The 13,249-nt window shown below is 49.1% G+C and overlaps 1 protein-coding gene across 6 annotated transcripts in view; it reads left to right on the top strand.

Moving 5' to 3' along the window:
• The window catches only part of LOC118369450 (AT-rich interactive domain-containing protein 4B-like), a 262,365-nt gene that overhangs the window by 36,106 nt on the left and 213,010 nt on the right, over nucleotides 1-13,249 (top strand). For all 6 annotated transcript variants that reach the window (XM_052496727.1, XM_052496726.1, XM_052496725.1 and 3 more), the window contains exon 3: nucleotides 10,890-11,000. In XM_052496727.1, the coding sequence (XP_052352687.1) occupies nucleotides 10,890-11,000 (111 nt within the window). The remainder of the gene's footprint in view (nucleotides 1-10,889; nucleotides 11,001-13,249) is intronic.

The following is a 13,249-nucleotide window of genomic DNA, read 5'->3' as shown; positions in this document are numbered from 1 at the left end:
TACTCTCTCTCTCTACTCTCTCTCTCTACTCTCTCTCTCTACTCTCTCTCTCTCTCTCTCTCTCTACTCTCTCTCTCTCTCTCTCTCTCTCTCTCTCTCTCTCTCTCTCTCTCTCTCTCTCTCTCTCTCTCTCTCTCTCTCTCTCTCTCTACTCTCTCTCTCTACTCTCTCTCTCTCTCTCTCTACTCTCTCTCTCTACTCTCTCTCTCTCTCTCTCTCTACTCTCTCTCTCTCTTCTCTCTCTCTCTCTCTCTACTCTCTCTACTCTCTCTACTCTCTCTCTCTCTCTCTCTCTCTCTCTCTCTCTCTCTCTCTCTCTACTCTCTCTACTCTCTCTACTCTCTCTCTCTCTCTCTCTCTACTCTCTCTACTCTCTCTCTCTCTACTCTCTCTCTCTCTACTCTCTCTACTCTCTCTCTCTCTCTCTCTCTCTCTCTCTCTCTACTCTCTCTACTCTCTCTCTCTACTCTCTCTACTCTCTCTCTCTACTCTCTCTACTCTCTACTCTCTCTCTCTCTACTCTCTCTACTCTCTCTACTCTCTCTACTCTCTCTACTCTCTCTCTCTACTCTCTCTACTCTCTCTACTCTCTCTCTCTCTTCTCTCTCTACCTGACAGATTATCTATGGGATATATGTGTGCAGCGCTCGTGTGATAAATAATCGACACAACGAACAGCTTCGGGGATCCATCATTTAAGATTTTTTTATAAAAAAAATAAAAAAAATGTAGCCTGAATTAAAAAGAGCCTTACTACAATATATATATTTTTTCAATTTCCCAAGCGGGCCACTGACGGGGATCATCGACTGGCCCGGAGAGTTTCCAAAAACTGGTTTATTTTTGGTCAATTGATGCAAAAATAAAAATGTTAAACTAACGTGAACAAGTACATTTATTTTCACTGCCAATTAAACATGTGTCACGCTGCCACGTAAAGCGGTCGTAAATGTGATTGTTTTGGTTGGAGTATTGAACCCTGTGGTATGTCATACTCATACTTTGATAAACTTACCTTGTAGAAGAGAACATCTCCTTGAAAAGTTTCACAAGAGAGCTCTCTTTTTGAGCCCATTCAGCATCGTTCACAGCCTCTTTAACCTTAGCCCCACCCATCTTAGCCTCTTAAACCTTAGCCCCACCCATCTTATCCTCTTAAACCTTAGCCCCACCCATCTTATCCTCTTAAACCTTAGCCCCACCCATCTTATCCTCTTAAACCTTAGCCCCACCCATCTTATCCTCTTAAACCTTAGCCCCACCCATCTTATCCTCTTAAACCTTAGCCCCACCCATCTTAGCCTCTTAAACCTTAGCCCCACCCATCTTATCCTCTTAAACCTTAGCCCAACCCATCTTATCCTCTTAAACCTTAGCCCCACCCATCTTATCCTCTTAAACCTTAGCCCCACCCATCTTATCCTCTTAAACCTTAGCCCCACCCATCTTATCCTCTTAAACCTTAGCCCCACCCATCTTATTCTCTTAAACCTTAGCCCCACCCATCTTATTCTCTTAAACCTTAGCCCCACCCATCTTATCCTCTTAAACCTTAGCCCCACCCATCTTATCCTCTTAAACCTTAGCCCCACCCATCTTATCCTCTTAAACCTTAGCCCCACCCATCTTATCCTCTTAAACCTTAGCCCCACCCATCTTATCCTCTTAAACCTTAGCCCAACCCATCTTATCCTCTTAAACCTTAGCCCCACCCATCTTATCCTCTTAAACCTTAGCCCCACCCATCTTATCCTCTTAAACCTTAGCCCCACCCATCTTATCCTCTTAAACCTTAGCCCCACCCATCTTATTCTCTTAAACCTTAGCCCCACCCATCTTATTCTCTTAAACCTTAGCCCCACCCATCGTAGCCTCTTAAACCTTAGCCCCACCCATCTTAGCCTCTTAAACCTTAGCCCCACCCATCTTATACTCTTAAACCTTAGCCCCACCCATCTTATCCTCTTAAACCTTAGCCCCACCCATCTTAGCACAAAGCACTTCTACATCTGTGGTGGAAGGTAACAGAACTAGAGCAGTGTTGGTCAGACCAGGAGACATACCATCTGTGGTGGAAGGTAACAGAACTAGAGCAGTGTTGGTCAGACCAGGAGACATACCATCTGTGGTGGAAGGTAACAGAACTAGAGCAGTGTTGGTCAGACCAAGAGACATACCATCTGTGGTGGAAGGTAACAGAACTAGAGCAGTGTTGGTCAGACCAGGAGACATACCATCTGTGGTGGAAGGTAACAGAACTAGAGCAGTGTTGGTCAGACCAGGAGACATAACATCTGTGGTGGAAGGTAACAGAACTAGAGCAGTGTTGGTCAGACCAGGAGACATAAACATCTGTGGTGGAAGGTAACAGAACTAGAGCAGTGTTGGTCAGACCAGGAGACAGCCATCTGTGGTGAACTAGAGCAGTGTAACAGAACCCCATCTGAGCAGTGTTGGTCAGACCAGGAGACATACCATCTGATGGTGAAGGTAACAGAACTAGAGCAGTGTTGGTCAGACCAGGAGACATACCATCTGTGGTGGAAGGTAACAGAACTAGAGCAGTGTTGGTCAGACCAGGAGACATACCATCTGAAGGTGAACTAGAGCAGTGTTGGTCAGACCAGGAGACATACCATCTGTAAACAGAACTAGAGCAGTGTTGGTCAGACCAGGAGACATACCATCTGTGGTGGAAGGTAACAGAACTAGAGCAGTGTTGGTCAGACCAGGAGACATACCATCTGTGGTGGAAGGTAACAGAACTAGAGCAGTGTTGGTCAGACCAGGAGACATACCCATCTGTGGTAACAGAACTAGAGCAGTGTTGGTCAGACAGGAGACATACCATCTGTGGTGGAAGGTAACAGAACTAGAGCAGTGTTGGTCAGACCAGGAGACATACCATCTGTGGTGGAAGGTAACAGAACTAGAGCAGTGTTGGTCAGACCAGGAGACATAACATCTGTGGTGGAAGGTAACAGAACTAGAGCAGTGTTGGTCAGACCAGGAGACATACCATCTGTGGTGGAAGGTAACAGAACTAGAGCAGTGTTGGTCAGACCAGGAGACATACCATCTGTGAACTAGTGGAGACATACCATCTGGTAACAGAACTAGAGCAGTGTTGGTCAGACCAGGAGACATACCCATCTGAGGTAACAGAACTAGAGCAGTGTTGGTCAGACCAGGAGACATACCATCTGTGGTGGAAGGTAACAGAACTAGAGCAGTGTTGGTCAGACCAGGAGACATACCATCTGTGGTGGAAGGTAGTGTTGGTCAGACCAGAACATACCATCTGAGCAGTGTGTGGTCAGACCAGGAGACATACCATCTGTGGTGGAAGGTAACAGAACTAGAGCAGTGTTGGTCAGACCAGGAGACATCCCATCTGTACCATCTGTGGTGGAAGGTAACAGAACTAGAGCAGTGTTGGTCAGACCAGGAGACATACCATCTGTGGTGGAAGGTAACAGAACTAGAGCAGTGTTGGTCAGACCAGGAGACATACCATCTGTGGTGGAAGGTAACAGAACTAGAGCAGTGTTGGTCAGACCAGGAGACATACCATCTGTGGTGGAAGGTAACAGAACTAGAGCAGTGTTGGTCAGACCAGGAGACATACCATCTGTGGTGGAAGGTAACAGAACTAGAGCAGTGTTGGTCAGACCAGGAGACATACCATCTGTGGTGGAAGGTAACAGAACTAGAGCAGTGTTGGTCAGACCAGGAGACATACCATCTGTGGTGGAAGGTAACAGAACTAGAGCAGTGTTGGTCAGACCAGGAGACATACCATCTGTGGTGGAAGGTAACAGAACTAGAGCAGTGTTGGTCAGACCAGGAGACATACCATCTGTGGTGGAAGGTAACAGAACTAGAGCAGTGTTGGTCAGACCAGGAGACATACCATCTGTGGTGGAAGGTAACAGAACTAGAGCAGTGTTGGTCAGACCAGGAGACATACCATCTGTGGTGGAAGGTAACAGAACTAGAGCAGTGTTGGTCAGACCAGGAGACAGCCCATCTGTGGTGGAAGGTAACAGAACTAGAGCAGTGTTGGTCAGACCAGGAGACATACCATCTGATGTGAAAGGTAACAGAACTAGAGCAGTGTTGGTCAGACCAGGAGACATACCATCTGTGGTGGAAGGTAACAGAACTAGAGCAGTGTTGGTCAGACCAGGAGACATACCATCTGATGTGAAAGGTAACAGAACTAGTGTTGGTCAGACCAGAGACATACCATCTGAGGTGGAAGGTAACAGAACTAGTGTTGGTCAGACCAGGAGACATACCATCTGTGGTGGAAGGTAACAGAACTAGAGCAGTGTTGGTCAGACCAGGAGACATACCATCTGTGGTGGAAGGTAACAGAACTAGAGCAGTGTTGGTCAGACCAGGAGACATACCATCTGTGGTGGAAGGTAACAGAACTAGAGCAGTGTTGGTCAGACCAGGAGACATACCATCTGTGGTGGAAGGTAACAGAACTAGAGCAGTGTTGGTCAGACCAGGAGACATACCATCTGTGGTGGAAGGTAACAGAACTAGAGCAGTGTTGGTCAGACCAGGAGACATACCATCTGTGGTGGAAGGTAACAGAACTAGAGCAGTGTTGGTCAGACCAGGAGACATACCATCTGTGGTGGAAGGTAGACCAGAGACATACCATCTGAGAGCAGTGTTGGTCAGACCAGGAGACATACCATCTGTGGTGGAAGGTAACAGAACTAGAGCAGTGTTGGTCAGACCAGGAGACATACCATCTGTGGTGGAAGGTAACAGAACTAGAGCAGTGTTGGTCAGACACCATCTGAGGTGGAACAGAACTAGAGCAGTGTTGGTCAGACCAGGAGACATACCATCTGTGGTGGAAGGTAACAGAACTAGAGCAGTGTTGGTCAGACCAGGAGACATACCATCTGTGGTGGAAGGTAACAGAACTAGAGCAGTGTTGGTCAGACCAGAGACATACCATCTGGGTAACAGAACTAGAGCAGTGTTGGTCAGACCAGGAGACATACCATCTGTGGTCTGAGCAGTGGTGGAAAGGTAACAGAACTAGAGCAGTGTTGGTCAGACCAGGAGACATACCATCTGTGGTGGAAGGTAACAGAACTAGAGCAGTGTTGGTCAGACCAGGAGACATACCATCTGTGGTGGAAGGTAACAGAACTAGAGCAGTGTTGGTCAGACCAGGAGACATACCATCTGTGGTGGAAGGTAACAGAACTAGAGCAGTGTTGGTCAGACCAGGAGACATAACATCTGTGGTGGAAGGTAACAGAACTAGAGCAGTGTTGGTCAGACCAGGAGACATACCATCTGTGGTGGAAGGTAACAGAACTAGAGCAGTGTTGGTCAGACCAGGAGACATACCATCTGTGTTGGAAGGTAACAGAACTAGAGCAGTGTTGGTCAGACCAGGAGACATAACATCTGTGGTGGAAGGTAACAGAACTAGAGCAGTGTTGGTCAGACCAGGAGACATACCATCTGTGTTGGAAGGTAACAGAACTAGAGCAGTGTTGGTCAGACCAGGAGACATAACATCTGTGGTGGAAGGTAACAGAACTAGAGCAGTGTTGGTCAGACCAGGAGACATCCCATCTGAGGTAACAGAACTAGAGCAGTGTTGGTCAGACCAGGAGACATCCCATCTGAGGTAACAGAACTAGAGCAGTGTTGGTCAGACCAGGAGACAGCCCATCTGTGGTGGAAGGTAACAGAACGAGAGCAGTGTTGGTCAGACCAGGAGACATACCATCTGTGGTGGAAGGTAACAGAACTAGAGCAGTGTTGGTCAGACCAGGAGACATCCCATCTGAGGTAACAGAACTAGAGCAGTGTTGGTCAGACCAGGAGACATACCATCTGTGTTGGAAGGTAACAGAACTAGAGCAGTGTTGGTCAGACCAGGAGACATAAGCAAAGAGAAACGACAGTCCATCGTTACTTTAAGATGTGAAGGTCAGTCAATGCGGAAAATGTCAAGAACTTCGAAAGTTTCTTCAATTGCAGTCGCAAAAACCATCAAGCGCTGTGATGAAACTGGCTCTCATGAGGACTGCCACAGGAAAGGAAGACCCAGAGTTACCTCTGCTGCAGAGGATAAGTTCATTAGAGAGTTAACTGGCTCTCATATGAGGACCACCACAGGAAAGGAAAACCCAGAGTTACCTCTGCTGCAGAGGATAAGTTCATTAGAGAGTTAACTGGCTCTCATGAGGACCGCCACAGGAAAGGAAGACCCAGAATTACCTCTGCTGCAGAGGATCAGTTCATTAGAGAGTTAACTGGCTCTCATGAGGACCACCACAGGAAAGGAAGACCCAGAGTTACCCCTGCTGCAGAGGATAAGTTCATTAGAGAGTTAACTGGCTCTCATATGAGGACCACCACAGGAAAGGAAGACCCAGAATTACCTCTGCTGCAGAGGATAAGTTCATTAGAGAGTTAACTGGCTCTCATGAGGACCGCCACAGGAAAGGAAGACCCAGAGTTACCTCTGCTGCAGAGGATAAGTTCATTAGAGAGTTAACTGGCTCTCATGAGGACCACCACAGGAAAGGAAGACCCAGAGTTACCTCTGCTGTAGAGGATAAGTTCATTAGAGAGTTAACTGGCTCTCATGAGGACCACCACAGGAAAGGAAAACCCAGAGTTACCTCTGCTGCAGAGGATAAGTTCATTAGAGAGTTAACTGGCTCTCATGAGGACCACCACAGGAAAGGAAGACCCAGAGTTACCTCTGCTGTAGAGGATAAGTTCATTAGAGAGTTAACTGGCTCTCATGAGGACCACCACAGGAAAGGAAAACCCAGAGTTACCTCTGCTGCAGAGGATAAGTTCATTAGAGAGTTAACTGGCTCTCATATGAGGACCACCACAGGAAAGGAAGACCCAGAGTTACCTCTGCTGCAGAGGATAAGTTCATTAGAGAGTTAACTGGCTCTCATATGAGGACCACCACAGGAAAGGAAGACCCAGAATTACCTCTGCTGCAGAGGATAAGTTCATTAGAGAGTTAACTGGCTCTCATGAGGACCACCACAGGAAAGGAAGACCCAGAGTTACCTCTGCTGTAGAGGATAAGTTCATTAGAGAGTTAACTGGCTCTCATGAGGACCACCACAGGAAAGGAAAACCCAGAGTTACCTCTGCTGCAGAGGATAAGTTCATTAGAGAGTTAACTGGCTCTCATATGAGGACCACCACAGGAAAGGAAGACCCAGAGTTACCTCTGCTGCAGAGGATAAGTTCATTAGAGAGTGAACTGGCTCTCATATGAGGACCACCACAGGAAAGGAAGACCCAGAATTACCTCTGCTGCAGAGGATAAGTTCATTAGAGAGTTAACTGGCTCTCATGAGGACCACCACAGGAAAGGAAGACCCAGAATTACCTCTGCTGCAGAGGATAAGTTCATCAGAGAGTTAACTGGCTCTCATGAGGACCACCACAGGAAAGGAAGAACCAGAGTTACCTCTGCTGCAGAGGATAAGTTCCTTAGAGTTACCAGCCTCAGAAATTGCAGCTCAAAAAAATGCTTCACAGAGTTCAAGTAACAGACACATCTCAACATCAACTGTGTAATGAAGCCTGCTGACCCTGTAGACTGTAGATGGCTGTAATGAAGCCTGCTGACCCTGTAGACTGTAGATGGCTGTAATGAAGCCTGCTGACCCTGTAGACTGTATAATGGTGTAATGAAGCCTGCTGACCCTGTAGACTGTATAATGGTGTAATGAAGCCTGCTGACCCTGTAGACTGTATAATGGTGTAATGAAGCCTGCTGACCCTGTAGACTGTATAATGGTGTAATAAAGCCTGCTGACCCTGTAGACTGTATAATGGTGTAATGAAGCCTGCTGACCCTGTAGACTGTATAATGGTGTAATGAAGCCTGCTGACTCTGTAGACTGTATAACGGTGTAATGAAGCCTGCTGACCCTGTAGACTGTAGATGGCTGTAATGAAGCCTGCTGACCCTGTAGACTGTAGATGGCTGTAATTGAAGCCTGCTGACCCTGTAGATTGTATAATGGTGTAATGAAGCCTGCTGACCCTGTAGACTGTATAACGGTGTAATGAAGCCTGGTGACCCTGTAGACTGTAGATTGTATAATGGTGTAATGAAGCCTGCTGACCCTGTAGACTGTAGATTGTATAATGGTGTAATGAAGCCTGCTGACCCTGTAGACTGTATAACGGCGTAATGAAGCCTGCTGACCCTGTAGACTGTAGATTGTATAATGGTGTAATGAAGCCTGCTGACCCTGTAGACTGTAGATTGTATAATGGTGTAATGAAGCCTGCTGACCCTGTAGACTGTAGATTGTATAATGGTGTAATGAAGCCTGCTGACTCTGTAGACTGCAGATGGCTTTAATAAAGCCTGCTGACCCTGTAGACTGTAGATTGCTGTAATGAAGCCTGCTGACCCTGTAGACTGTAGATGGCTGTAATGAAGCCTGCTGACTCTGTAGACTGTATAACGGTGTAATGAAGCCTGCTGACCCTGTAGACTGTAGATGGCTGTAATGAAGCCTGCTGACCCTGTAGACTGTAGATGGCTGTAATGAAGCCTGCTGACCCTGTAGACTGTATAATGGTGTAATGAAGCCTGATGACCCTGTAGACTGTAGATGGCTGTAATGAAGCCTGCTGACCCTGTAGACTGTAGATGGCTGTAATGAAGCCTGCTGACCCTGTAGACTGTATAATGGTGTAATGAAGCCTGATGACCCTGTAGACTGTAGATGGCTGTAATTGAAGCCTGCTGACCCTGTAGACTGTATAATGGTGTAATGAAGCCTGCTGACCCTGTAGACTGTATAATGGTGTAATGAAGCCTGCTGACCCTGTAGACTGTAGATTGTATAATGGTGTAATAAAGCCTGCTGACCCTATAGACTGTATAATGGTGTAATGAAGCCTGCTGACCCTGTAGACTGTATAATGGTGTAATGAAGCCTGCTGACCCTGTAGACTGTAGATTGTATAATGGTGTAATGAAGCCTGCTTACCCTGTAGACTGTATAATGGTGTAATAAAGCCTGCTGACCCTGTAGACTGTATAATGGTGTAATAAAGCCTGCTGACCCTGTAGACTGTATAATGGTGTAATGAAGCCTGCTGACCCTGTAGACTGTATAATGGTGTAAAGAAGCCTGCTGACCCTGTAGACTGTAGATTGTATAATGGTGTAATGAAGCCTGCTTACCCTGTAGACTGTATAACGGTGTAATGAAGCCTGCTGACCCTGTAGACTGTAGATTGTATAATGGTGTAATGAAGCCTGCTGACCCTGTAGACTGTAGATTGTATAATGGTGTAATGAAGCCTGCTGACCCTGTAGACTGTAGATTGTATAATGGTGTAATGAAGCCTGCTGACTCTGTAGACTGCAGATGGCTTTAATAAAGCCTGCTGACCCTGTAGACTGTAGATTGCTGTAATGAAGCCTGCTGACCCTGTAGACTGTAGATGGCTGTAATGAAGCCTGCTGACTCTGTAGACTGTATAACGGTGTAATGAAGCCTGCTGACCCTGTAGACTGTAGATGGCTGTAATGAAGCCTGCTGACCCTGTAGACTGTAGATGGCTGTAATGAAGCCTGCTGACCCTGTAGACTGTAGATGGCTGTAATGAAGCCTGCTGACCCTGTAGACTGTAGATGGCTGTAATGAAGCCTGCTGACCCTGTAGACTGTATAACGGTATAATGAAGCCTGCTGACCCTGTAGACTGTATAACGGTGTCATGGATGAAGAGAAGGAGAACATAGGGATACATGGCTGTATCTGGGGATTCCTACGGTGGCTGTTTTCACTTTCTTCTGACCTTCTCCGAGTCCTCGCTCGTTGCCCCAAGTCCTCGCTCGGTGCCCCGAGTCCACGCTCGTTGCCCCGAGTCCTCGCTCGTTGCCCCGAGTCCTCGCTCCTTGACCTCGCTCGTTGCCCCGAGTCCTCGCTCGTTGCCCCGAGTCCTCGCTCGTTGCCCCGAGTCCTCGCTCGTTGACCCGAGTCCTCGCTCGTTGCCCCGAGTCCTCGCTCGTTGCCCCGAGTCCTCGCCCGTTGAGTCTAGTCCTCGCTCGTTGCCCCGAGTCCTCGCTCGTTGACTCGAGTCCTCGCTCGTTGACCCGAGTCCTCGCTCGTTGCCCCGAGTCCTAGCTCGTTGCCCCGAGTCCTCGCTCGTTGACCCGAGTCCTCGCTCGTTGCCCCGAGTCCTCGCTCGTTGCCCCGAGTCCTCGCTCGTTGCCCCGAGTCCTCGCCCGTTGAGTCTAGTCCTCGCTCGTTGCCCCGAGTCCTCACTCGTTGACCCGAGTCCTCGCTCGTTGCCCCGAGTCCTAGCTCGTTGCCCCGAGTCCTCGCTCGTTGACCCGAGTCCTCGCTCGTTGCCCCGAGTCCTCGCTCGTTGCCCCGAGTCCTCGCTCGTTGCCCCGAGTCCTCGCTCGTTGACCCGAGTCCTCGCTCGTTGACCCGAGTCCTCGCTCGTTGACCCGAGTCCTCGCTCGTTGCCCCGAGTCCTCGCTCGTTGACCCGAGTCCTCGCTCGTTGACCCGACTCCCTACTATTATCCCTGATTTGTGTTAAACTTTTGTTTATCATTGACATGTCCGTCATTTATCAGACACTATTATCCAGAGTCACATCTCAGTTATAGTATGAACATCAATAAAGTAGCCATCAGCTGTTAGTAATAAAAGACAAATGAGAATGTAAGTTTCTTGGTGTTAAGATAGTCATTATATATCTGTGGTATTATTCACTCACTGCTCTGAACTCATTTGAATCTCTTGTTCGTCTTCACTAATCTGTGTGGCATTATTGACTCCCTTCCACTCCGTGTCCCCTCCCTCCCCTCTCTCTCTCTGTCTAGACTCCGGAGGAGCCGCCCTACCTGACAGTGGGCACTGATGTCAGCGCCAAGTACAGAGGTGCTTTCTGTGAGGCCAAGATCAAGACTGCCAAGAGACTGGTCAAGGCCAAGGTAATACACTGTTTAACACTGTTAATGGCCTAGTGGTAGTGCTGTTGGTAATACAATATAATGATCTATTAAACTGTTGATGAAGTTGTAGCTGTTTAACCAGGGAACTGGTTAATGGTAGGTAATTAGTAACTTGGTAACTTGGTCTAGTTTGGATAAAACAAACTGTGTGTGACTGCTGAAAGGTTTGGTCAATGAGAGATTAGCCTTGTCAGAGGTTCTGATCCCTTCTTACGGTGCCGTCACCTCCATCTACTGTCGTCTATCTCCCTTACGGTGCCGTCACCTCCATCTACTGTCGTCTCTCTCCCTTACGGTGCCGTCACCTCCATCTACTGTCGTCTCTCTCCCTTACGGTGCCGTCACCTCCATCTACTGTCGTCTCTCTCTCCCTTACGGTGCTGTCACCTCCATCTACTGTCGTCTCTCTCCCTTGCGGTGCCGTCACCTCCATCTACTGTCGTCTCTCTCTCCCTTACGGTGCCGTCACCTCCATCTACTGTCGTCTCTCTCCCTTACGGTGTCGTCACCTCCATCTACTGTCGTCTCTCTCCCTTACGGTGCCGTCACCTCCATCTACTGTCGTCTCTCTCTCCCTTACGGTGCCGTCACCTCCATCTACTGTCGTCTCTCTCCCTTACGGTGCCGTCACCTCCATCTACTGTCGTCTCTCTCCCTTACGGTGCCGTCACCTCCATCTACTGTCGTCTCTCTCTCCCTTACGGTGCCGTCACCTCCATCTACTGTCGTCTCTCTCTCCCTTACGGTGCCGTCACCTCCATCTACTGTCGTCTCTCTCTCCCTTACGGTGCCGTCACCTCCATCTACTGTCGTCTCTCTCCCTTACGGTGTCGTCACCTCCATCTACTGTCGTCTCTCTCCCTTACGGTGCCGTCACCTCCATCTACTGGCGTCTCTCTCCCTTACGGTGTCGTCACCTCCGTCTACTGTCGTCTCTCTCCCTTACGGTGCCGTCACCTCCATCTACTGGCGCCTCTCTCCCTTACGGTGTCGTCACCTCCGTCTACTGTCGTCTCTCTCCCTTACGGTGCCGTCACCTCCATCTACTGTCGTCTCTCTCTCCCTTACGGTGTCGTCACCTCCATCTACTGTCGTCTCTCTCTCCCTTACGGTGTCGTCACCTCCATCTACTGTCGTCTCTCTCCCTTACGATGCCGTCACCTCCATCTACTGTCGTCTCTCTCCCTTACGGTGCCGTCACCTCCATCTACTGTCGTCTCTCTCTCCCTTACGGTGCTGTCACCTCCATCTACTGTCGTCTCTCTCCCTTGCGGTGCCGTCACCTCCATCTACTGTCGTCTCTCTCTCCCTTACGGTGCCGTCACCTCCATCTACTGTCGTCTCTCTCCCCTTACGGTGTCGTCACCTCCATCTACTGTCGTCTCTCTCCTTACGGTGCCGTCACCTCCATCTACTGTCGTCTCTCTCCCTTACGGTGCCGTCACCTCCATCTACTGTCGTCTCTCTCTCCTTACGGTGCCGTCACCTCCATCTACTGTCGTCTCTCTCCCTTACCCGTCACCTCCATCTACTGTCGTCTCTCTCTCCCCCTCGGTGCCGTCACCTCCATCTACTGTCGTCTCTCTCTCCCTTACGGTGCCGTCACCTCCATCTACTGTCGTCTCTCTCTCCCTTACAGTGCCGTCACCTCCATCTACTGTCGTCTCTCTCCCTTACGGTGTCGTCACCTCCATCTACTGTCGTCTCTCTCCCTTACGGTGCCGTCACCTCCATCTACTGTCGTCTCTCTCTCCCTTACGGTGTCGTCACCTCCATCTACTGTCGTCTCTCCCCCTTACGGTGCCGTCACCTCCATCTACTGGCGCTCTCTCTCCCTTACGGTGTCGTCACCTCCATCTACTGTCGTCTCTCTCCCCTTACGGTGCCGTCACCTCCATCTACTGTCGTCTCTCTCTCCCTTACGGTGTCGTCACCTCCATCTACTGTCGTCTCTCTCTCCCTTACGGTGTCGTCACCTCCATCTACTGTCGTCTCTCTCCCTTACGATGCCGTCACCTCCATCTACTGTCGTCTCTCTCCCTTACGGTGCCGTCACCTCCATCTACTGTCGTCTCTCTCTCCCTTACGGTGCCGTCACCTCCATCTACTGTCGTCTCTCTCTCCCTTACGGTGTCGTCACCTCCATCTACTGTCGTCTCTCTCTCCCTTACGGTGTCGTCACCTCCATCTACTGTCGTCTCTCTCTCCCTTACGGTGCCGTCACCTCC

Source organism: Oncorhynchus keta, chromosome 3 (genome assembly GCF_023373465.1).
Source record: "Oncorhynchus keta strain PuntledgeMale-10-30-2019 chromosome 3, Oket_V2, whole genome shotgun sequence".
NCBI classification, from domain to species: Eukaryota; Metazoa; Chordata; class Actinopteri; order Salmoniformes; family Salmonidae; genus Oncorhynchus; species Oncorhynchus keta.
The sequence above is the reverse complement of the archived record's forward strand: the minus strand, read 5'-3'. Positions and strand labels throughout refer to the sequence as shown.